This window comes from Botrytis cinerea, chromosome 16, assembly GCF_000143535.2.
Source record: "Botrytis cinerea B05.10 chromosome 16, complete sequence".
In the NCBI taxonomy this organism is placed as follows: domain Eukaryota; kingdom Fungi; phylum Ascomycota; class Leotiomycetes; order Helotiales; family Sclerotiniaceae; genus Botrytis; species Botrytis cinerea.
Genome location: NC_037325.1, coordinates 313,320 through 336,099, shown reverse-complemented (window position 1 = coordinate 336,099; position 22,780 = coordinate 313,320). Strand labels below are relative to the sequence as shown.

The window sequence follows — 22,780 nt, the reverse complement described above, 5'->3', positions numbered from 1 at the left end:
CAACAGTTTGTCTGAGTAAGAAGCACAGTGCATCTGATACTATCGATTATAAGATTGAAAAAATCTGAAGTCGAAGATAGAGCTTTTGATTGCTTACGAACTAGTGTTGGCGAATATCTACCCATTCCAGTTTGCTACCCTCTTGCTCAATCATCCCATGTTACCAATTTTGCGACCAAGAACTCCTCTATCCCGAGCATGGTGTTGAATCTACCCCAGCCACTATTTTTCATCCCACCCATTGGTAATGCAAGTTCATCGCGGACGCTCATGTTATTGATATGAACAGCTCTAAAAACAGAAGGTCATCAGCGCACCTCCCAGAAGCAGGTTGTCTCAGATCTTACTCACCCGGCCTCCAACTGCTTTGCAATGGCTATCGCTTCTTCATCGGATTTGGCAATTCTGTAGGCGGCAACAGGCCCGAAGTTCTCATCTTGCCACAAGGCCCTCTCGTCCTGAATACCTCTAATAATCATGGGTGCGAAAATGACAGGAGTAGCTCCATCGCCTTCTCTTGGCTGTAGTTGCTCAATGTCTCCAACAAGACTGGAAGCTCCTTCAGATAGAGCGTTTGAGACTATCACCTGTAGCCGAGATTTTGCAGCGGCGTTAACAAGATATGGCGGAGCAGGTACTGATGACGCGAGGTTGATAATAGTAACCTTCAAGATCTCTAAAAATCGTTCGGCAATGTCCGCGTGTATTATGATGCGATCTGTTAACATGCATATTTGTCCGGACTGTGATGAATGCAAATGTCAGCAGGCTTGTCAAAATTCAGACGGATCGATTCTTACATGCAATACAGCTCCAACTATGCGCTCCTTGGCCGCCTTCTGCAGGTCGGCATCAGCGCATACAATCGCATTGTTTTTACCTCCGAGCTCCATCAAACAAGGCTTGAGGTTCTCTCCACAGGTACGAGCAATCTTTCGGCCCACATCTGTGCTTCCCGTAAAGCTGATCTTCTTCACTGTGGGATGTCTGATTTTGTTGGCGACGACTCAATCGCACTCGCAGATGGTTCGGGTTACCTTGCAGAGTCTTCAGCTTACATTGATAACCTTCAAAATCACAGTCTTGCACCCAAAGAACCGATCAAATTCCAAGAAATGGGCATTCATAAACATTGATATGTTAAGAAGGAGAATAATCATAGTTTTAGTACCTAAGATATTCCTTCACATGCACCATGGAAAGAACCACAAAGCCCAACTGAAGCAGGCTAAATAACTGGACGCGTGGCGTCACCGAAGTGAGGGTGAGGAAAAAGGCTCCAAGACACTTCACACAGCGAACGTAACGTCAATAAGGTGGTAGCAACACATGTCCTTTCTAAACTACAGAAAAAATACCCACAAGCACTAGCTACAGTGAGATCACGCGGGCGAGCACATCATTTCGCTTACACTATATATAAGCTGTAGCCAATTAACAACGAGAAAACATTAATTTAGCATCCAATCCAAGGCATTTTTTGATCCCGCAGGTATTTCTTCTAAAAGCGTTCCTTTAGTCAGTCGTTTCATTTCATCCTCCTAGGGATGAGTAATTGCTGTGTACCTACAAACACGGATCTGTGTGTTTTCTACCCCATGGGTTAGGATAAGCCTTTTATTGAAGCTCGACTGGAAAAAAATGCATCCGTAATGCCGGTTGACGAACTCCCTTTTCCAGTTTGGTAATGAAAAACAAGCCTGGCTGCGAATTTGAATATGTGTTTGCGAACTCCCATCTTCAATTTAGTACGAATCAATTCTTATATACAACGAATAGACAGAAAAGAAAATATAACCCCAGAATGGAACAAAGAAATTCAAGTGTAAATGGTTAGACAAATGGACATGAGAGTGGGGAAGCAACGAGGACGAGTGAGGGAACATAAAGAACATAAAGAACGGTTGTGAAGCGGAGCGGGTGAATGTCAGATGGGGCTCAGGCAACCTATTAGGAGAGCCTCGCTAAATAAGGAGAATACAAGAAAGATGATTCTTGATTTGATCAGTATATGTAATCTTATAGTGCACACTCATTGCTTATACCTCAACCACTAGCAACATATAAAATATATTTCCTTAATCTTTCAAATAAACTTTTTTTCTTCATTCAATTTATCTATTTACTATAACGAATCCGCCCTCTTCTACATCCTTCTTTTGCTCTCCCCCTACCCTCTCTTCCATAATATTTAATCCAAGTCACTCAATCATCAAGATACGTCCTCTCCTTTATCTCGTATCAGCTCACCGTAATGGGCTCCCTTTACCCGGTGTCCAACCACCACCTCCTCCAAAGCTAGAAAATCCACTCCCATTTGCACTCCCACTTCCCCCAGAGCCAGATGGTAACGCTCCAAGTGGTTTCCGAATCGGTGTGCTTGGTCCCTTCAAGATTGTACCACCATCTTCATTTCCATTTGCTGGTGGAGTATTGGTTCTACTAATATCCCTCCCCTCTCTTTCTCTCTCCCTCTCTCTTTCTTTCCGAGCCTTGAAACTGGGTGGTCTGAAATTGCACGCTTGTCCTTGTCTGTAAACTTCCATTAACAATTCCTCCACTAGCATTCCCCCGACTTCTTCTGACGCAGTCCATTCTTCCCATTTTTTCCACAATCTCAACGCCGTTCTTGCATCTTCAATACTATCATGCGTCTCGACTTGAATATCTTCTCTGAATAAATACCATGCCAAGAACGCCAATCCCAATTTTCTCTGTTTAGCTGGTATAAAGAAAAGATCAGCTGTATCAATCACATGTGACTTTGGTATCTGTATATTAATGACTCTAAAGTCAGTTTTGAGCCCATGACCAACAAATTTACATCCAAGGTTTAATAGAATCCAGAGTTTCTTGTAAGCAATTTTGAGAGAAACAAGATTGTGTTTTGTTTTTTGTGGATCGAGGTCACCAGGACTAATACCTGAATAAGACGTCAAGTAATCGATAATCGGATCTTTACAATTGATATAATCATCAATAAATGGATATCCTTCATCATCACCCGAGCCTCGAACAACAGAGACTCGGGCTAGAGCGTGTGCAATAGGTCGGATAGTTTGTCTTTCGCCCTCGGAGTTGACTTCTATTTCTGGTTGGCGAATAGAGACAAATTCAGTATCGAGAGCTATGAGGGTTCCTTCGGTTGGCATTTCATGGTCGGGGGAGAGAGGTTTGTGAGTTTTGTTAATGACGCGAGTACTCGAAGCGTGTTAGCAATTTGTGAGAGGTTGGAAAGAGGGAAGAACAAACTTTTCATCAGCGAATAAAAGGGAAGTATCTAAATTGTCCTTCCATGAATTATCAACCCGATTATTCGTTTCTTTCACTTGATAAGTGATAACGGACGGTAGTTTCCAGCTCGAGTTAAAAGATAGAGCATCTTCTTTTGGTATCGGAGTAACTAAGAAATCATTAAAGAGATGCCATTGACTTTCTGCCGGTGGAGTTGGCGCAGAATGAGCAACTATGATATGTTAGTACATGTAAAAGCAAAAAGAGAATATGAGTTTCACCATTTACTAAAGATACCAAATGAGGTTTTTCGTTTTGCCCGACATCAATTTCGGCAGCGAAACCTACTAGAGAATAAACAGTAATGTTATGAGCACCACGTGCTATGTGAAGTCTCAAATCCTCGCCTTGATAACAGTATATTTGGCCCATATTAATGATAGTTCCTATCTCTTCTGGTAAACAACCTGGTGTTTCCCAAAACTGTTTCGATTCAGGACTTGTAAGATTTGCATTGAGCATGAGAACTGGTGGTGAGGTATGGATGGTCTTTTTCGTTTGTAGAGTTTGATATTTTCTACAAGTCCCACACCATCCGCGATTTGTTGTTTCTCGTTCAATGCTCGCTTTCAAAATTTCACAGAATGATTTCTTAGGCATTGGTGGTGCCTTGCCATTTCGGTTATATGGTTTCTGATTTGGTTAGTATGATTCAAACGCTGCGTTGAATTACTGAACTTACAGGTGGTGTTTGCGGGTAGGTTAGGTCAATAGACGAGGATCCTCCTGGCCGTGTATGCTCACTTTTACAAAAGACACACCTGATATTCATTGTGACGGGCATAGAAAAAACCTGAACAGTTAGCAATAATCTTGACAAAAGTATCAGGTCAGGTACTAACACGCTCAAATATGTTCGAGCCACTAGGAACACTTTTGAATTCTTGTGGAATCCTATTAAGAAAAAATTGATTCAATGACTGAAGTAGAGATGAGATTGAACCTCCACGTGATTCTTCCTCCAATAGATGCATGCTTTTAGCTATTGAAATATCAGCAGTGTAAAGATTGTTCTCAAGAGGTTACTCACCCTCTGGAATATGGCTAAAAGTCTTTAGCAAGTTTGTCGCTTGACATACGGTTCCCGCTGCTTTCTCCAACATATCAAACAAGAACCCCATTTCGCATAACAAACACATATCATTAACACAACCAGTCGCAGTGTGTTTCAAAGCAAAATTTCGAATGAGAATAGTAAATCTCATTATTTGCAACAAGGAATTAGCATATGAATTCGAGATATGAGTTTCGAGTCCCGAATATGGAGTCTTATTGTAGTATCTACCTGGCATTAGCGAATTCATCAAAGGGGGGATTGGTACCTACCCAAAATCAAAATCATCGACTCCAAACTTGCTATACTTAATCTCAACATTCATGTAGAAAGCACTGTTACCTGCTTGCAAAGTAGGGAGCTTTTTATCCCTGATGATTTCGGCAATTTCATTAATACCACGTTCAGGAGTCGCATCATTAACGCCTTCCCTGGCCCTTTCACTCAAGAACTTCGGCGTTTGTATACTTGGTTGCGTCCTCTCGGCCGTTCTCCTACTCTCTATCTGATTTCTTCTAACATCCTTCCTTGCGTTTTTGCCGCAAATTAACCCATCTCCAACCTTTGGATTTATAATCCAACTTGGGTCAACCTTGACAGGAGGAGCACCGACTTCGAAAATGAGATGACTCGGCCAAGCAGATAAAAGATTTTCTCGATAGTATGGCATACCAAATGCATTGAATGGCCTATTTAATGTCCAATTAGCAAGACCAAAAAGTGGTGAATTTTGCACACATACGTATCTTCGGGCCATTCTTCACGGACAGGTTTGTCCTCTGTATCATCAAACTCTATAGGACTACTGAGCTCGGCAAATCGAATATTGCCTCGCGAGCCCCATATGTGCACACTGTTTTCCATATCTGATAACGCAATCGCGTTTCCTGTAGCTGCAATCTCCAGAGATCTCAACGTGGTTAAAACATTTGCTTGTCTGACATTACTTGAATTCGGATTGATCAAATCAACTATATGAATCTGACCCTGTTGCGAAACAATATAGCAGGTAGTCAACATTCGCGGGTGCATTCTAACAAATGCTGCTCCTGGAGGAAAGGGAATAGGAGGCAAAGTCGACAATGTCCTAAGGTTGAGTACCATGACAAATGTATCAAGCCTGTATGATCCTTGGTGTGGTAACGAATACCCACAAGTGAGTAGATAGTCACTTTGCACATCCATATCATTGATGAGTGCTGTATGAGCCTGCCAAGTCTTGGTCACCGTAAAGCTATAGGGATCGAGGATGCAAACGGACCCCGTCGGTGTGGCCGCACAAATAGATCGACTCCTTTTCATAATCTTGTAATGATTGTTCGTAGGTACCTAGAGGTTTAGAAAGTATTCTGCAACTTCGCGGAGTGCCGTACCTGTTTCGTGATAACCCCTTTGTCCACATCAATTATAAACATCTGGTCCTGGATCCCCGCAACTAGTATCTCTGATGTCCCCTTCGAAGTGTAACTCATACATCGCAAGTCCTTCATATCGTCGTGACTATATCCGCAAAAGTATCAGTCCTGATCTGCAAAGCTTCCCGGGAGGGAGTGTCGTACGTAATGTGCCATATGTGTAAACCCCTCCTTGATGCCATGTGAACGCTTCTTCCTCCCACGGAAATGACTCCTTTATCGTGGAACAGAAATTGACGAATAGGATCTTGACCAGCCTTGTAGGAGGTGTATCTTATACCTTCGAGGCCATAGAAACTTTTGACGCGTCCCAGCTCATCTCCAATCCAAAATAACTCTTGCGAGGAATCGAATGCTCTCGCAGGAGCTTGTGTAAGATCTGGATGCACACCCGAAGGCGGCAACTGAAATCTAGTGACCTGGGCAAGATGTTTAGCAGTCCGTTCAATGAAGAGTTTGGTTTCATGGGCAATTTGATCTGCGTTAGTAAAAGACATGGCAGCTAGATCATTGCCGTGAAATAACAATGCTGAGGGCATGAGAGAAACAAGGCTGAGAAACAGCATAGCAGGTTACGCCCAGAACAAAGTTTGGAAAGCATTTTGTGACGATAAAGGAAAGTATAACTCACTTCCTCCCAATCACCATCCATTTTGGACAAAATCACCATTACCAATCCATGGTTGTATATACAAAATAGATTGTTGCGTTCCAAAATGTGAAGGTTAAGGATGTTGATGTGGTGGAGTCCTTTCATTATTCTGCCATGCCACTTTCATCCTATTTAGCTTTAGTTGGGTTTACAGGGTATTTACCGCCCAAGAGGAGCTCCATCAGAATCCTGCAGCATCAAACCTCCCAGTACCGAATGCCGCAAACATGCAAACATGAAGCGCCATAGCTCATTCACGGCTGAGACGCGCCCAGTGTCAATGTTCAAACACAAGGGAATGATAAATGTAGGTAAATATCTGGCATTCCCTTTGATTCATCTCAGAGGTCCATTTCAGATGAACAATTGATTCATTCGGCATTCTCGTTTCGTTGTTTCTGTGAAATCCATTCAATATTGAAGCTGGTTGGAAATACCCCTCCATAGCCCATAACCCATAACCCATAAGGTTAACCCACCAACCCATCAACACAACTCTTCACCAGCTCTTCAATATGAATTTCTACGATGGCGCATTCCTGGCATTGATATCAGCGTGTGGACTTCTTACATGGCGACAATACCAAACAAAAAAAGAGACCACAGAAGATAGGAAAAACAATGATGATACTACCCCTCTAGCAAAGGCAGAAGCACATCGTTTCACCAAATTATTCCTTACTGTCTATTGTCTTGTGATGGCATCAGACTGGCTCCAAGGTAATATATATATATATATATCCCTTAATTAAACGATTGTCACATTACTAACATTCGCATAGGTCCCTATGTTTACAGTCTTTACAAAGATCAATTTGGGCTGGATGAGAAAACCGTAGCATTACTCTTCACAACTGGCTTTCTATCTGGTGGCATATCAGGATACTTTGTCGGTTCGTTCGCAGATAAATATGGTCGTAAATCAGCATGTCTCGTCTTCTGCCTTACCTATTCGCTTTCGTGTTTTTCAACCATCTTTCCTAGCACTCCGATACTATTTGTTGGCCGAATTTTTGGAGGGTTGAGTACAAGCTTGATGTTTAGCGCGTTTGAAAGTTGGATGGTTACGGAGTATCATAAGAGGAACATACAAAAAGCTGGGATGAGTTTGAATAGTCTGTTTGGAGTTATGTCTACTTTAAACAGTGTCATGGCTATTTTGTCGGGTGTTTTTAGCGAGTGGTTGGTTCAGGTGACAGATGATAGAAGAATGCCATTTATGGCTTCCGCATGTCTTTTGGGAGTTTCTGCATATATCATTGCTACATATTGGGTAAGATCTTCCAATCCTCAAAACTTCCATCCCTAACTAATCATATTTCCAATAGACCGAGAATTATGGCGATAGTGCAACCAAAGCTCCAAAGTCCACCTCTAGCACCTCGGAAACTTCCCCAACCTCACCCAACGCCAACCATCCCTCGCGCACTTCTAAAACTCCCCCTCCTGCACCATCAGCCCTCAAACTAATCTTCACCAACCCACGAATCTTCACCCTCGGTCTCGCTTCCTGTTTCTTCGAAGGTAGCATGTACCTCTTCGTCTTCTTCTGGACGCCCTTCCTCAAATCCACACAACCATCTCCCTCGTCCCCTCCCCTCCCCCTAGGCATGATCTTCGCCTCCTTCATGTCCTCGGTCATGCTCGGTTCCCTAACCTTCACCCAGCTCTCTTCCACCTTCCCCTCTCTAACCCAAACCCGTCTCCTAACAATCATCTTCGCCATCTCCTCCATCTCCCTCCTCTTTCCCCTCCTTACAGAAAATCAACATTACACCTTCTACGCCTTCTGCATATTCGAAGCAATGGTCGGTATGTATTTCCCATCCGTGGGATCCCTCAAGGGGAAATGGATAGAAGATGGAGTTCGAGCACGCATCTACGGTGCATTGAGAGTTCCCTTGAATATCTTTGTCGTAGTTAGTTTGGCGCTCGTGAGAGAAGGAGAAGAGTATCGACGGGGTGTGTTTTTAGTTTGTGGAGGTTTGTTGGTAGCAGTCAGTGGGGTTTTTTATCGATTCGTTAGGGAGAGTTAAACGTTAGATGTCATATGAAGAGGTCTTGGTTAGTTAGGTGTACTGGGTATTTCTAGATGAATGAATGAACGAATGTATGTATGTATACATATTGAGCACGCGCATTGCACACACTATTTTAGAACCCTTGAGTTTGTGCTCGGAAGTGGAAATAGAAGTGAGTGAAAGTAGTAAGGCAAAACAAACCCTTTATGATCTCTCCCTCTCTCCCTCTCTCCTAGTCAGCCTATAAATTTCCAAATCTCCAAATCTAAGTTCATTAACTACTGATATATATATTTACTTTCTATTCAACCTTTCTACTCTCCCTTTCTACTCTATTTTCTACTCTGTTTTTCTACTCTCCCTTTCCATCATTCTCTTACTAGCCCTAGCCTACTTACTAAATATCTACCCACCTAGGTACTTTACTATAAACTCAACTTATAACACCACAAACAATCTTCACCCCCCCCCCCCTCACACACAAAATCACACAATCACACTATTCAAAGTCACCAAAAAACTAAAATTAAAAAAAGAGAAAAGATGTTTCATATTTCATCTTGGTATCATATCTACAAAAACACTCGAACCCATCTCATCTCATATCATCCCATTCCATCCATCCATCTATCCCCTATCCTATCTCAGTCCAACTCAACTCAACCATCCAAATCCTATTCTACCCTACCCTATCCTGCCAACCATCATATCCATATCATACCCATCCCCATTTCCAATCCCCGGGAATATCCTCTATCCCTATACCGTATTTGCAAATCTCAAAGATTGCAATCTCGGCTTCCCTTCACCAAATGGTATCTATCTCATCCTATCCTATCCCAACTTGTTTCATCACTGCTCCCCATTTAAACCTCAAAAGTAGAACGTAAAGCGAAACTCAATCCTAGAGATCCGTTTCGTTCCATAAATATCTCTATCTTATGTCCTATGAAAATCGTATCCCAGATTCGAGTTCGAGTCTTCCGTTCGCTTCAAGTACCGAGTTAATCGTTCCTCACAAGGCAGATGCCTCTCCGATCGCTTCTCTTTTAATATTTACATCCCCCTCCGTAAGAAAGAAAAACCACATGGAGTTCATTATTCCTCCAGCATATCTGTCATGAACAAAAGAAATATGTAGAAAAAGAAATTAAAAGTCCAGCCTGCTCGGGTAGTGAGAGAACCGTGTACGTATGATCGGGTAAAATTAAAGTGATAAAACTCCCCGCTTACCCCCTTGAAAATGCAACGAATGCAATGAATATACATTGATCGCACCAAAGGAAATTGTGTACCGGAAATTCGTAAATATGTACCAATAGTATTGAAATGTTTCATTGAATCATCCTGATTCGATACCATTTCAACCTTGGCTTATAATAACTCTTGCACCTTCCTTCCCCAAGATACCCCTCTCCTGTGGCTTTGGGCTGTGCCCTCTGCCCTTCTTTCTGGATAAGAATCCTAACATACCCGTTGGCTTGGCATGCGCTTCTACTAATTTAGCATCTGCGGGCAAGGTTGCATCTTGCTTGGCCAATTCTGACCAACTTCCAGTTTCGCCTAAAACCACTTGCATACCACCACCTTGTGATTCCTTGCGTATTCCACCAGGACGATGAGGGCGGTTATATGATTGTTGATAAGGTGATAAGGGTGTTTTGGTCGTACTTGGTGAATGTGAATGAGGTACGGAACGAGGAGGTCCTAAGACCGGGCTAGTATTTTGAGAAGGTTGTTGAGAGCCAGGAATTTGCGAGTTAGGAACCGGTGGAATATTTCCACTATTCGATGGTGATTCTGAACGTGAAGACGGTTGAGACCGCGAAGCGGCTCTTTTTCGGTTCTTAGATAAAGTGCGCGTGAGAGTAGCTTTTGGAAATTCATCAGAAGTTTGTGACGCTGGAGTCGACGGGCTAGCATTTTGAGTAACCGGAGGCGGGGAATTTGGATCACCACCTTCGTTGTATCTAAGAATATTGGAGTTAGCATAGGGGGAAACGAGTTGTAGGAGAGTGCTAACCTGTCATACGCTGCCTTGGTGTAATCGAATGTCGTATATTGAGCTTCAATCATCTTGTGAAGTTCCTCTTCCTTGATTTCCTTCTCTGTCGCATCCTCCTTGAGAGCCTCTCTTGGTTTTTGTCGACGTGCCCGAGCTTCTAAAGGTGCTTCCTCCAATAGTAATTCCTCGAGATCATAAGTAGCGTCGAAGTTCGTCTTTTCACTAGATGGGACGAAAACTGGTTCTATCTCTTTTCTCTCAAGTGCCTCGAAATCTATGGGTCTGAAGAAGGGGTTGTCGGTAAAAGTTTCGAATCCGGCTGAACCCATTCGCTTCGATGGATCCTCCTCGAGAGCTGAACTAATGGCATGTAAACATGGCATAGAAACGGCCGGGGCTGTGATTGGGAAATTCGGTGCAGCTTTGGTTATCTGCGCTGCTAACGTTGTCTGGGTACTGCCTTCAAATGGCCTCTGCATACATTGGTTAGAACTGGAAGCTGAAAAGTGGGGTTGACAGGATATTGGAAATTGAGTCGAATAATACCTTGTTGTAGATACACTCATAGAACAGTACACCTAATGACCACCAATCTGCGCCAGGTCCATATCCACATCCTTTGTAAACTTCTGGTGCGAGATAAGCTAGAGTGCCAGATTTGCTAGTCAACAATCTGTGTGAAGTGTAATCCGATGCAACATTCTGCAGGTTGTTAGCGTTGTGTTCACACTCGGGACGCGTTCTGGGGAGGACAAACAAAATCTGCTAAATGAATGTGCCCCTCGGAATCCAGTAAAACATTGTCAGGTTTGACATCCCGATGTATGATACCCTGCTTATGTATGTACTTCAATGCAATTCCAAGTTCGGCAATCCAAAACTGCACCGCTTCCTCGGTGAAGGTCTTTCTCGAAATATGGAATCGTAAATCGCCTCCGTTCATTAAATCGACAACTAGATACCTGTTTGTTGAAAGATTAGTGAGTGCTCGTGGTCCAGGTCTAGATTGCGGGTTTAGATCTAGGTCCAAATCGACGTACATGTACTCAATGTCTTGAAAACTATATCGCAAGTTACAAATAAATGGGTGGTTTAGATGCTCCAACATTCGACGTTCTCGAATGATATTCCGTACGCTTTCTTGTCGAACGACTATATGGGAAAATCAGTAGTCGTTCAAGATTGGAATGAAGTATCACCAACCCTCATCCTTGCGAATGTACTTGAGCGCAAACGTCAATCCCGTGTCCTTTCTCTCTACTATCCTTACTTTTCCAAAAGCACCCTTTCCAACAACTCGCAGAAGTCGAAAATGATTGAGGCTCACTATCGGGAAGAAATCATATGTCAGCAAGAGTGCTAGTGGCGAAATGACACCGGCAACCAAGATAAAGAACCCCTCAAGAACTCGAGGGATTCCTCGCACATTCTCTTGCCACGGAGCCCTTTATCAACCAAATTCATTCATACCTTCATCTTCGAAGTTCACCGGCTTTCCAGAACTGTTTCCCATGGGCGCAAAAGTCTGGATGGATTCAAGGCGCTCTCTCCCCTTCTTCTCGATATGACCAATAAGTTTTCTAAGGAAATGCGATTGAATTTGTAAATGGAGACATTCGGCGCAAAACTAACAAATCATGCGAAATTGGTGTTTTCTCGATAACGAAGTGGATTAAATTTCTTCGGGGAAATTGCCAGACAATGTTGTAGTATGAAGCGAAGATAAGTCGAACGAGGAGGTTAAGTCAAGTCGAGTTGAGTTGGTGGAGTGAGAGTGAGAGTGAGAGTGAGAGTGAGAGTGAGAGTGTGAGTGAGAGTGAGAGTGAGAGTGTGAGTGATCCTTTGTGTGGAGAGGGTGAAAGTATTGAAATGAATTATCTTGTAAATTGAGTAGCCACCGGTAGATAGACGAGACGGTGTAGAATCTGGGAGAACAAAGATGGGATGGGATGGGATTGGGAGTCTCTCTCTTGACGAGAAACTTCTTTTTTTTTTCTTCTTCTTCTTCTTCTTCTTCCTTCTTCGTTTCCTTTGGAGTGTTTAGGATGAAACTTGGTGTCAGAGATTAGAGGCTAGAGGGGAGAAACTAGAGACCGGAGACCAGAGACCAGAGACCAGAGACAATGACTAGAAATTGATCAAAGGAATTTCCGGCCAAGGGATGTTTGGGGAGAGGGAAAAAGAAGAGTGCGAAGGAATTGTCTTTGTTGTTCGTGAACGGGCCACACGCCGCCTTTTGAAGATAATTTCTGAATAAATATGGATGCGTGGTGAGGGAGGGAAGAAAGTCGTGGTGGTGGTGGTGGTGGTGAATGCTTTGTACTGTGACGGTTGATTTAGATGGTGTGGAGATATGGATCTGGATATGGATCTGGATGGAGATGGGTATGGAGATGGCGATGGATATGGATATAGATGTGCATACATACATACCTAGGTAGGCGGATGGGTCAAGGTGAGAGGGTAGCAGTTGGCCGTGAGAAATTGGAAGTTTTTAGAAGGATCCACGAGTGCAGATGGAAGGATATATGAATGAAGGGCTGAAGGGCTTGATTGCTTGACTGGACACGAACTGATGGAATGAATGACATTCCTTTCCTTCCCTTTCATCGATACATTGGACACAGTCATGAGTAACTTACCTAGGTATATATCAGATCATAAGCTGTCAATGTACATCTCTCTGCATTAAAGATGCCAAACCATGCTCGTGGCTAGGGATCTAATAAGAGTTAGACAGCGAATCCCTAGTCAGTCCAGCCAGTCCAGCCAGTCCAGCCAGTCCAGTCAGTCCAGTCAGTCCAGTCAGTCCAGTCAGTCCAGTCAGTCCAGTCAGTACCATGAGCAAGGCCATTAGTTTCAAGGGTATCGATCTCCACGTCCATTTTCCGTCCTGTAGTCTGCACCGTATGATGCTGAGGATTGAGTACATAGCTAGAAGGTACATGATACATGATACATAATACATACTACACAATACATACTCCCTCATACATACGACCCCATCCTCCTACCTACAATCATCACTCCAAGCCATGGAAAAGGGTGTCTACAGCCGAAAGAAAAAGGGCACCCATGTCAATGCCATGAAAGCACATGGGCCCAGGCTAATGAAAGCTCCGTAAGCCTTCGTAATAATAATAAGTGTGGACTATCTATCTATCCATCCAAATCATATGCTCAATCAAGATCACGACCACCCAAATATTCGGTTCGAATTGTGTGGGCGAACAAAGGGAAAGACTAAAAAGACCAGGGGTTGCGGTAAAGGCTCCAAAACACACATGGCATCTGCATGGCTGCGCATGGCAAAAATGTGAGAATGTGTTGGGGAGGGAATGATGAGTGGTTCAACTTGGCAGAGGCGTCGGTGATGAACGGTTCGGATTGGTTCAGGTTGGGATGATGGATGGGTGGGTGCTGGATGGAAGGATACGATAGAAGCCATGGAAGGGACCATATAACTGGACAGGAGAATAAAGCACGAGGGGAGGCGTTTTGAAACGGTGGAAAACCCAAATGTTCAGATACGATCCTGTGTATCTGTTCGCACCTCTCTCTCTCTCTCTCTCTCTCTCTCTCTCTCTCTCTGCCTTCACCATCCATCCCATCTCACGATTTCCATCCACACTCAATTCATTGGCCTCTGAAGCCACCAGTCAGTGAACAAACACGCGGTTCTTGTCGGGTGCTGTACCTGGTGCTACGAGTATTTGATAGCATGTCAGCTGTACGGAGTGTATTGATTGTATCTTGGGACGATTCCCGATTTCGATATTGATTTCTTTCGAGTGGATTAGCTGGCGTCGATTCTGGATTAGGTACCACTTTGACGGTAGGTAGGTATCGATCTTTCTATCCATCTATCTATCCATCTATTTGTACTCTATCCTCTATTCCCCTCAATAAATTCCACCAGGATTTTATATATCATATATACATATTATTATATATATATATATCATACATACATATCATACCATATCATATATACCATACATACTATCCCACCCATACCCTACCCAACCCTACCGCACTCTCTCAGCACAAACAAATAAAGCAGCCACTAATCTCTCCAGAGTACAGCATAGCATAGCAAAGCTGAACCCAACCCAACCCCAAAACAGATCTCGAAATAAATGTCGAGAGAGAGAATAGACTAGACCAGACTAGACAAGACAAGGGACATGAGTATTTTTAGATCCCACCATCCTCATTTCTGAATCATGTTATTATATATATATATATATATACCAGGTATGTTATACATTCACATCTATCCTGTAAGTTATATGTATACTCCGTAACCTATCTACACCCCCCAAAAAATTTGAAGAATAGATAGTTATTCGTACAGTAAGTACAATTATTGAATCATTCATTCACTCACTCAACTCTTACAATTCCACTCTACCGTAAAATCTCATCTCTTGACATCTATCTCATTACATTACTCATCACTCATCACTCATCCATATTATAAATCAAATCACAACTCAACTTATTAATCGTCACTCATTTGCTAATAAATAACCTTAACTTTTAATAATATCTTTATTTATCATTCATTTATTCATTCATTCATTCTACAATAATCAGTTGTATTTATGAATTGATAAGAAGAAGGAAGTAATAAGTACATGCATACTTGAGTACCTAAAGCTCTCACTTACTAAAGTAAATACCTTCCTTCACCCACTGATTGACTGACTGATTAGGTAACTAACCCGCCTACGATAGTGAATTAATTTATAATCATCTCTCTCTCTGTCTCTATCTCTATCTCTATCTCCATCTCCATCTCTCTTACACATAGTAAAAGTAAATCTCCTCTCCAACCACCAAGCAAGCAAGCTATTCATCCATCTATTCACCCATTTATTCCCATTCATTAATTATTCCCATCCACACACAATCCATATCCAAAATCCCAACCCAGGATACAACATTTTCCCTGTCAGCCCACATAAAACACTTAAGGTAAGTGTGCAGACGATCCCCAAGACGATCATCTATCTCATTTCATGCCCGGGGGTGTTTTGTGGTTGTGGTTGTGATTGTGATTGTGATTGTATATTATATGTTATGTATTTGTGTGAATATATAGATTCGCATATGAATATGAATATGAATATATGGATGTATATATCGATTACTCTATAAAATCTACCTGTGTTTTACATGAGTTTTTAATAGAAACATGTGATGAGTAATAATAAGTCAATCAGAAGAGAAATCAATAGATATTATGATTTAATACTATAACTATATAAAAAAGTAGATGGTTATCGTCATTCTTAACTAACTCTTTATTCTTCATCTAGAAATGTATATGTAGTAATTATATGAATAATACATTATTCATTTATTCATTCATTCATTCATAGTATATCCTCACATTTCTAAAACCCACCTCTCCTTTATAACTTTCTTTCTTCCTTTCTTCTTCTTCTTCTTCTTCTTCTCCTTCTCCTTCTCCTTCTCCTTTAATTCACATCATCCCATCCATCATCACAAACACCACAAAACACACACACCACACCACAACTGAGTCATTCATTACCTCACACCCTCACTGACGATCGACCTAGTGGATCGCTTTATAGCTGAGACATCCATACCTCTATCCATCCCTCTCTCTACCCATACCTCTCTCTACCCACACCACACAATCTTACGTTTCATCTCCTTTCCCTCCAGAGACAGGGGGTCCATGATACCGATCTGCGCGCGATGTCATCATCATTGAAGTCCTGTCCGTCGGTGAAAAGCCGTCGCGCGCCTTTCGTTTCGTTTCGTCGGCATCCGATTCTAGCGATTGGAAAATGGCAGGTGGGCTGGCTTCGAGAAGCTTTTGAAACGGGATGGGATGGGATGGGATGGGATGGGACTTCATCGTATGGTGATTCTGATTGGTAATTTACATCAGTAAATAAGTAGGGTTATTAATAGGAATGTATATGTAGATATGTATCAGTTATACATATATATATATGTGTGTGTGTGTATATATATATGTACTGTGATGATTTAATTAGTACAGATCGATACTTATTACTTACTATATTCAATACATACATACATACATACATACATACATATATATGTAAATCATTCTCCCTCCCACCAGAAAAAGAAAGTTCAATCACAATCAATATTAATCCAACAAGTGTATGGATGGATGGATGGAGATTAGTATTGTATCTACTACCTCCTCTTCGATCTCTTTATTTATCTATACACATTTGCACAACTTGAATAACTTAAGTAATAAGTCATCCTTCAAGCCTTCAAGCCTTTCCTTTGCTTTCCTTTCTTCCACATCTTACATCTTACATCTTACATCTTACATCTTACATCACATCTCACATTTCACATTTCACATTTCACATCTCACTCACTCACTGTATACCAAGTGACAAATGTCTTCAATTTTTCCCTTCGCAACCCATTTGAAATGCATACTAGGTAAGCCACTCGGGTTCAGGGAAACTTTCTATTTTCATTCCTTCCTTCCTTGATTCATTTATTTCTTCATCCATCAATCAATCAAGTGTAGATTGATTGTTTTTTTTTCTTTCTTTTTTTCTTTTTTCTCTCTTTTCCCTCCCCTGATGTTTCCGAAAAGGTGTTCTTTCTCGAAGATCTATCGAATTCGAGCATGTATGTTATAGTGGTATATGGAGGAAGATATATATATATATATAAACAAGCAAGCAAGCAAGCAAGCAAGCAGGCAAGCAGGCAAGCAGGCAACAAATTGTCCCATGCGAAAAGATGAAGAAATCCAAAGACATCCATCACTCACTCTCTCTCCCTCTCTCCCTCCAAACATTCGAAATCTCTTCTTCTCTACCTTCTCACCACAATCAAAACCTTCTATCCATCCATCCATCCATCCAGCCCCAACTCCACTCCACAAAAAGGAAGCCATTTCCACGTGGCCACTGAAAACCCATCTTTTCTCCATAGTATGTACTCCGTATACTAGGTATACATACATACAGTGTGCACACACATAACACACACACGCATTCAGATCCCCCAAAGAAAAAGAAACGAATCAATTCTCAAACATGGCCAATATCCATCACCAGGTACTGGCACTGGTACCTTGCATAGACAGATATCGTAGACCGATAGATATGATTGTCTCGTGGTTCCATTTAATTAAGGCATAGTATAGTTTACGGAAGGATTTATCTCTTTTCTGATTCAGGTTAATTCGATTTTGGTCTGTTGGTCCTGGTGGTTGGTTGGTTGGTTGGCTGGTCGGTCGGTCGGTCGGTCGGTCGGTCGGGCAAAAGATTGATCTCGTTTCATTTCATTTCATCCACTCCACTCCAATCCTTCTAGAAAGCCAAATCGAAGAAGATTGCAAAACAAAACAGTTTGAGAAGAAACACCGAAGAGGGATTCAATCCATCGAATCTCATTGAACATGGTTCACCCAGCCGGGTAATTTTATTTCCTTCCTTCTTTCCATCCTTCCATCCTTCCATCCTTCCTTCTTTTAATTGCGTGTTCGTGTACTATCTATCTATCTATCTATCTATCATGTACCATGTAGCATAAACATCATGAAATCTAACCTAACTCAACATGGTAATCTTCTAGAATCCTATTTCATTCCATGAAAGAGGATTCTGTCTAAAGCGAACAAGGTATTACCTCCATACCTATCTATGGAAAGATGGATAGATAGACAAATGGATGGATGGATGGATAGATGGATGGATATTCCATGAACGGAAATTCCACAAAAACATCAAATTGAATCAAATCATCTCCCTTTAATCACATTCATTCATTCATTCACTCTCTCACAATCAAAACGCCACTTTCATATCAGCGCAAGCTGAATCTTTGATCTTTATATTGTATCATATCATCTGACCTCGAAATCACAATCACAACCCTATCATACTCGATTGAATAATACGCGCGTACATATATATATACATACATACATACATGCATACATGCATACATGCATACATACAAATAATACCTATCTGTCTCAGTTGGTACGAGAAGGATACGGAAGACGTAGCACCCACGAATTGCATAGGTCCTGTATGTCTAATTGTATTCTGTCTAAAGAACTAGCTACGCATTGAAAGTAGTAAGTCTTATATAGACTTACTGAAAGAGCTATTCTCTTTCGCATTCGCTTAGGGCTTTGCTACAGTAGCTATATTACAGTGGTAATTGAATTGAAGTCATTCACTTCGTTCACACAGTCTACATATCTGTCTCCTGATTTACAACTCGAACCGAACCGAACCGATTTTTTTTTTTTCTTTTTCTTTTTCTTTTTCGGTACGGAGTGGAGCGGGCCGCTATGGTGATGGGATGGGATGGGATGGTGCTGAGTGATAGTGAGAGTGTGGTATTCGTCTCGGAGAAGAGATCGAGAATGAAAGTCGAGAGGAACGAATGGGTGGGATGGGATGGTGAGGTGAGGTGAGGTGAGGTAACTCTAAGCATTGTTATTATTGTTATTACAAGTACTCTTTTCATATATGTATGTATATGTAGATAGGTAGGTAAGTGACAAATAGAGATAAAATTCCTTTTCAATTAGAATTATATTGAATCAAATCACATCAAGTCAGGTCAGGTCAGATTGAGTTGATAGATAGATAAAAAAGTATTATAGATTAATTTAGTTTCAACTAGGCTAGGCTACCTATATGTAGATGAAGTTTTTATATATTTATATTTATATTTATATTTACTTATTATGTGTATTTGTATTTGTATCTAAGTCTTAAGAGAGTTTTGTATATACACGCCTATTCGTTCTCAATAGCGAAAAGACCAAATGTCACTCACCATCGTGATAAACTCTTATCCGTTATTCATACGAGTCTTCATCATCATCATCATCATCTTCTTCTTATCCTTCTTCTTGTTCTTTATTTTTCACTTAGATTTGCATTTACCTTCACATCAATAGTGATAAACTCATCCCAGTATCGATATCGATCCCGTAGGTGTATGTCTCTTCTCCTATCTCCGACATTCACTTCTTCTCCTATCCCCGACGTCGATTTCTAGTTCGACTTTTAGATCGAGTTCTAGATCTCCATCTCCGTCTCCATCCAATAGTCTTTCCATTCCATCTCCAACCCGTCCACTTACCTCCAAGCGTCCAACCCCCAACCCATCGGAGCGGAGCGGCTCGCTCTCTCGTTCTCTCGTTCGTTTCCGATCCCATCCCATCCCATTCCATCCAATCCCATTCCATTCCATTCCATTCATTCGAGTCGCATCACATCGCATCCCACCCGCGAGTCATGAACTAGCTAACTCACTAACCCACTAGCTCGCTTCTTAAAACGTAAACGCAAAGTCAAAGTCAAACTCAAACTCAAATTTGCGCTTCCGCTTCCGCTTCCGATTCGATCTCTGCTCGGGACGGATTTAAAGTTTGGATGGGCTTTGGAGGGGGTGAGGTGAGATGGGGGGAGATGGACTAGCTTTGTTTGGTGACGGGGAAGCCGACGGGGTGTGGATTGGTGGATTGATGCGTTGATGCGTTGGGCTAGTTTGGTTTGGTAGTTACGTAGGTGCGGGATGGAATGGGTGGGAGTGGGAGTGGGAGTGGGAGTGGGAGCGGTCTAGAACTTTCGAATTGTTTGTTTGTTGGTGGGTTGAGTGGGTGATTGGGTGTGTAGTTGGATGATTGATTGATTGATTGAATATCTTTTGAATGGCGGGGTCGAGGTTGAATGGAGGATGAGAAGAGGAGAAATTCGGGGCTTGCACATGATTGTGATCGTGAGTCATGTGAATGTGAATATGCGGTGGTATAGAATAGCAGATTTGTAAAAAGCAGATATGGATATATAATTAGTAAGATATTTTCGTTTCGGGAAGCGAGCGAGAGGGGAGAGAAGGGGGGGGGATCAGTAGCTGGGGTTTTATACATATATACTAGGTAAATAGTTGAATGGGTAGCGAGTGCTATTTATTATATTAAATATATTTTGAAAGTATTTTATATATCTTTACTTCTCTTTGTGTTATGTGATATTATGTTATATTTATTCGAGTGTGGAGTAGAATCGGAGGTTATGATTTCATTCACAGTATCTATGAATACTCGATCGAGAAGATTTTATTTATTTGAGACTTGGAAGTTCAAAGGTTAGAGGTTGTTTGTGCTTTTTGAATTCTGAATTTTGAATTTTTGCATTGTGGGTGACGATGTGGTGTATGTATGATGTTAAATGTTTGTGTATGTTATCAAGTACTGCATATACATATACATGAGGGGTTATAATATCTAATCTTATTCTATTCTATTCTATTCTATTTCATTTCAATTCGTTTTGTTTCTTCTAATTCTTCTTGCATATAAAGTAAAGTATATATAAGTATTCAGTATGTATAGATATAAGATTCTCTGTGTATCTATCTATCTACCTATCTGTCTGTCTGTCTGTCTGTCTGTCTATTTATATATACAAATCTTTCATATATCTCTTTCATCTCAGAAACTGTCCACACCCCTACTTATAAACATTCAGCTGATCAAACCCTCAAGAGTTGAACTGAAGTATTTGTATTAGTCTAGAATCTATTAGCTATCAGTGTTGGTTTGAGAAGGATATGAAAGACGTAGCACCCATGTGTCATAGGTCCTAATTGTCTATATTGTATTCTGTCTAAAGAGCTAGCTATGTACAAGAAGTAATAGGTCTTATATAGACCCACTGAAAGAGCTAGTCTCTTTCGCATTCGCTTAGGGGTTTACTACAGTAGCTATTGAATTGAAGTCATTCACTGTGTTCACACAATCAGACATCTTGCTTAGCTCTCAGGGTTGTAGATGCTTACTCTAGTATATTATATACGATTCTGAATACATATCTACCTACTTATCTACTGCAGTAAACAACTAACTCTATCAAAGAGTTCTATTATCATACATAGATATATGACGTTTATTATATCAATAATATATAGCTGAGATATACATAGATATACATCTCGAAATACCCGAGAATACCACTCGGAGCTCCGAGAGTCGAATCCTGTAGGTGAATATAGTGAGTAAGCGTATCTCTAGAAGATTGAGAGATGAGGAAATTGGTAGTGGAGTGAGATTGAGATTATCTGAAGAGAGGGAGATGGATGTTGATGATGGGTAGTTGATGAATAGCAGATAGCGAATGAATGAACGATATTCTTATTCTCCCACTCTCTTATTCTATACTTACATCTAAATAAAGTTAAACCCCTGAGATCCTGAAATCTTAACATCCCAAGAACGAGACCTCGTACAATCTATCTCCATTATACACACACCTCTATTAATATCTAAAAAAAAAATTACAAAAGAATTCGATAAAGAGCTATATCGATTTTCTCCCTTCTCAAAATAGACAAACTTTAATCTTTTTATTCCTCCTCCAAGTCCTACATCTAGATCTATTCATCTCCCTTAAGATCTTCCTAAGTAACTACCATAACTCATTATATCTTCTCATCGCTTTTCATTTCATTTCCTCCTCACTTATTTACAACATACTCTTTCAGATTTTCTCCCTCATAGCTCTCTTATCTTTTCATTATTCTTCTATTCATCCTATCTTCGCTTCTAACAATCTCTAATCCCCAACCCCAATCAACTCTTCCTTACTTTACTTTACTTTACTCACCTCACAACCCATAATCCATAACCCATTCAATATACCAGCTATATAGCATCTTCGCTCCTACTTTTACTCCTATCCCTCAAACATCTCCCCCAAAAATTAAAATACTCAAATCTCAATTTCTTGGCTCAAAAATCCATCTAAATATCTATTCTACTCTATCACATTATTCTTCTCTCTCCTTTTTTTTTCTTTTCTCTTATTTCTAACTTTATAACTAATCTACTATATAATAACTTCAAATACTCACATACCAATTCCCTTACTCAAAGATCCATCTACATATCTACTCTACTCTACCCTACTATCCTTCCCTTCCCTTTCATTCCCTCTCCTTTCCTCTCTTCTCATCCCCAAACCTACAACCAGCCCACCATACAGTAATTTCAGATCTCCAAATCTCCAAATCTCCAAATCTTCATCATACAATCAAACCACATACATACATTACCCGCATATACAATCCAATCCAATCCCAGCTACCTATTAAACCCTTCAAAGTTCACATAGATTCATAGAATCACAGATCTCAACTCATCTCATTTCTTTCAGAGTTATCTAGATATGCAACTTGGTATCTAGATTCTAATCAGCTTGATAGCTTAACAGAAAACTTGATGAATAAAGAAATGAATAAGAAGAATTATAAACTTTTCCTATTTTTCCTATT

At 41.0% G+C, this 22,780-nt stretch overlaps 4 protein-coding genes across 12 annotated transcripts; 1 reads left to right on the top strand and 3 right to left on the bottom strand.

Annotated features, from left to right (window-relative positions):
• Positions 1 to 205: 205 nt before the first annotated feature.
• On the bottom strand, positions 206 to 1,109 carry BCIN_16g00760 (hypothetical protein). Its single transcript, XM_024697833.1, has one exon. It carries the CDS (start codon positions 891 to 893, stop codon positions 774 to 776), a length of 120 nt encoding a protein of 39 aa, XP_024553649.1. The 5' UTR covers positions 894 to 1,109; the 3' UTR covers positions 206 to 773.
• Positions 1,110 to 2,054: 945 nt separating this feature from the next.
• On the bottom strand, positions 2,055 to 6,525 carry Bcpan2. Its single transcript, XM_024697832.1, has 11 exons — positions 6,395 to 6,525; positions 5,908 to 6,182; positions 5,722 to 5,848; positions 5,091 to 5,677; positions 4,621 to 5,037; positions 4,325 to 4,575; positions 4,137 to 4,276; positions 3,977 to 4,087; positions 3,516 to 3,927; positions 3,253 to 3,466; positions 2,055 to 3,201 (listed from the first exon to the last, which is right to left on the bottom strand). The coding sequence occupies exons 1-11, from the start codon at positions 6,413 to 6,415 to the stop codon at positions 2,247 to 2,249; spliced, it is 3,510 nt and encodes a 1,169-aa protein (XP_024553648.1). The 5' UTR covers positions 6,416 to 6,525; the 3' UTR covers positions 2,055 to 2,246.
• A 60-nt stretch (positions 6,526 to 6,585) lies between these two features.
• BCIN_16g00740 (hypothetical protein) lies at positions 6,586 to 8,698 on the top strand. 2 transcript variants are annotated; one of them, XM_024697831.1, is made up of 3 exons: positions 6,586 to 6,722; positions 7,198 to 7,688; positions 7,744 to 8,698. In XM_024697831.1, exons 2-3 carry the CDS (start codon positions 7,452 to 7,454, stop codon positions 8,449 to 8,451), a joined length of 945 nt encoding a protein of 314 aa, XP_024553647.1. In that variant the 5' UTR covers positions 6,586 to 6,722; positions 7,198 to 7,451; the 3' UTR covers positions 8,452 to 8,698. The 2 variants fall into 2 exon arrangements, with proteins under 2 accessions (XP_024553647.1, XP_001551091.1); XM_001551041.2 differs by having other exon boundaries at positions 6,586 to 7,135.
• Positions 8,699 to 8,980: 282 nt separating this feature from the next.
• BCIN_16g00730 (hypothetical protein) lies at positions 8,981 to 13,225 on the bottom strand. Of its 8 annotated transcripts, XM_024697824.1 has the most exons (8): positions 12,875 to 13,225; positions 11,912 to 12,763; positions 11,645 to 11,767; positions 11,482 to 11,593; positions 11,199 to 11,403; positions 10,988 to 11,143; positions 10,460 to 10,914; positions 8,981 to 10,406 (listed from the first exon to the last, which is right to left on the bottom strand). In XM_024697824.1, the coding sequence occupies exons 2-8, from the start codon at positions 11,952 to 11,954 to the stop codon at positions 9,800 to 9,802; spliced, it is 1,701 nt and encodes a 566-aa protein (XP_024553641.1). In that variant the 5' UTR covers positions 11,955 to 12,763; positions 12,875 to 13,225; the 3' UTR covers positions 8,981 to 9,799. The 8 variants fall into 8 exon arrangements, with proteins under 8 accessions (XP_024553641.1, XP_001551090.1, XP_024553642.1 ...); XM_001551040.2 differs by having other exon boundaries at positions 11,912 to 13,225; XM_024697825.1 differs by having other exon boundaries at positions 11,645 to 12,763.
• Between the last annotated feature and the right edge of the window lie 9,555 nt (positions 13,226 to 22,780).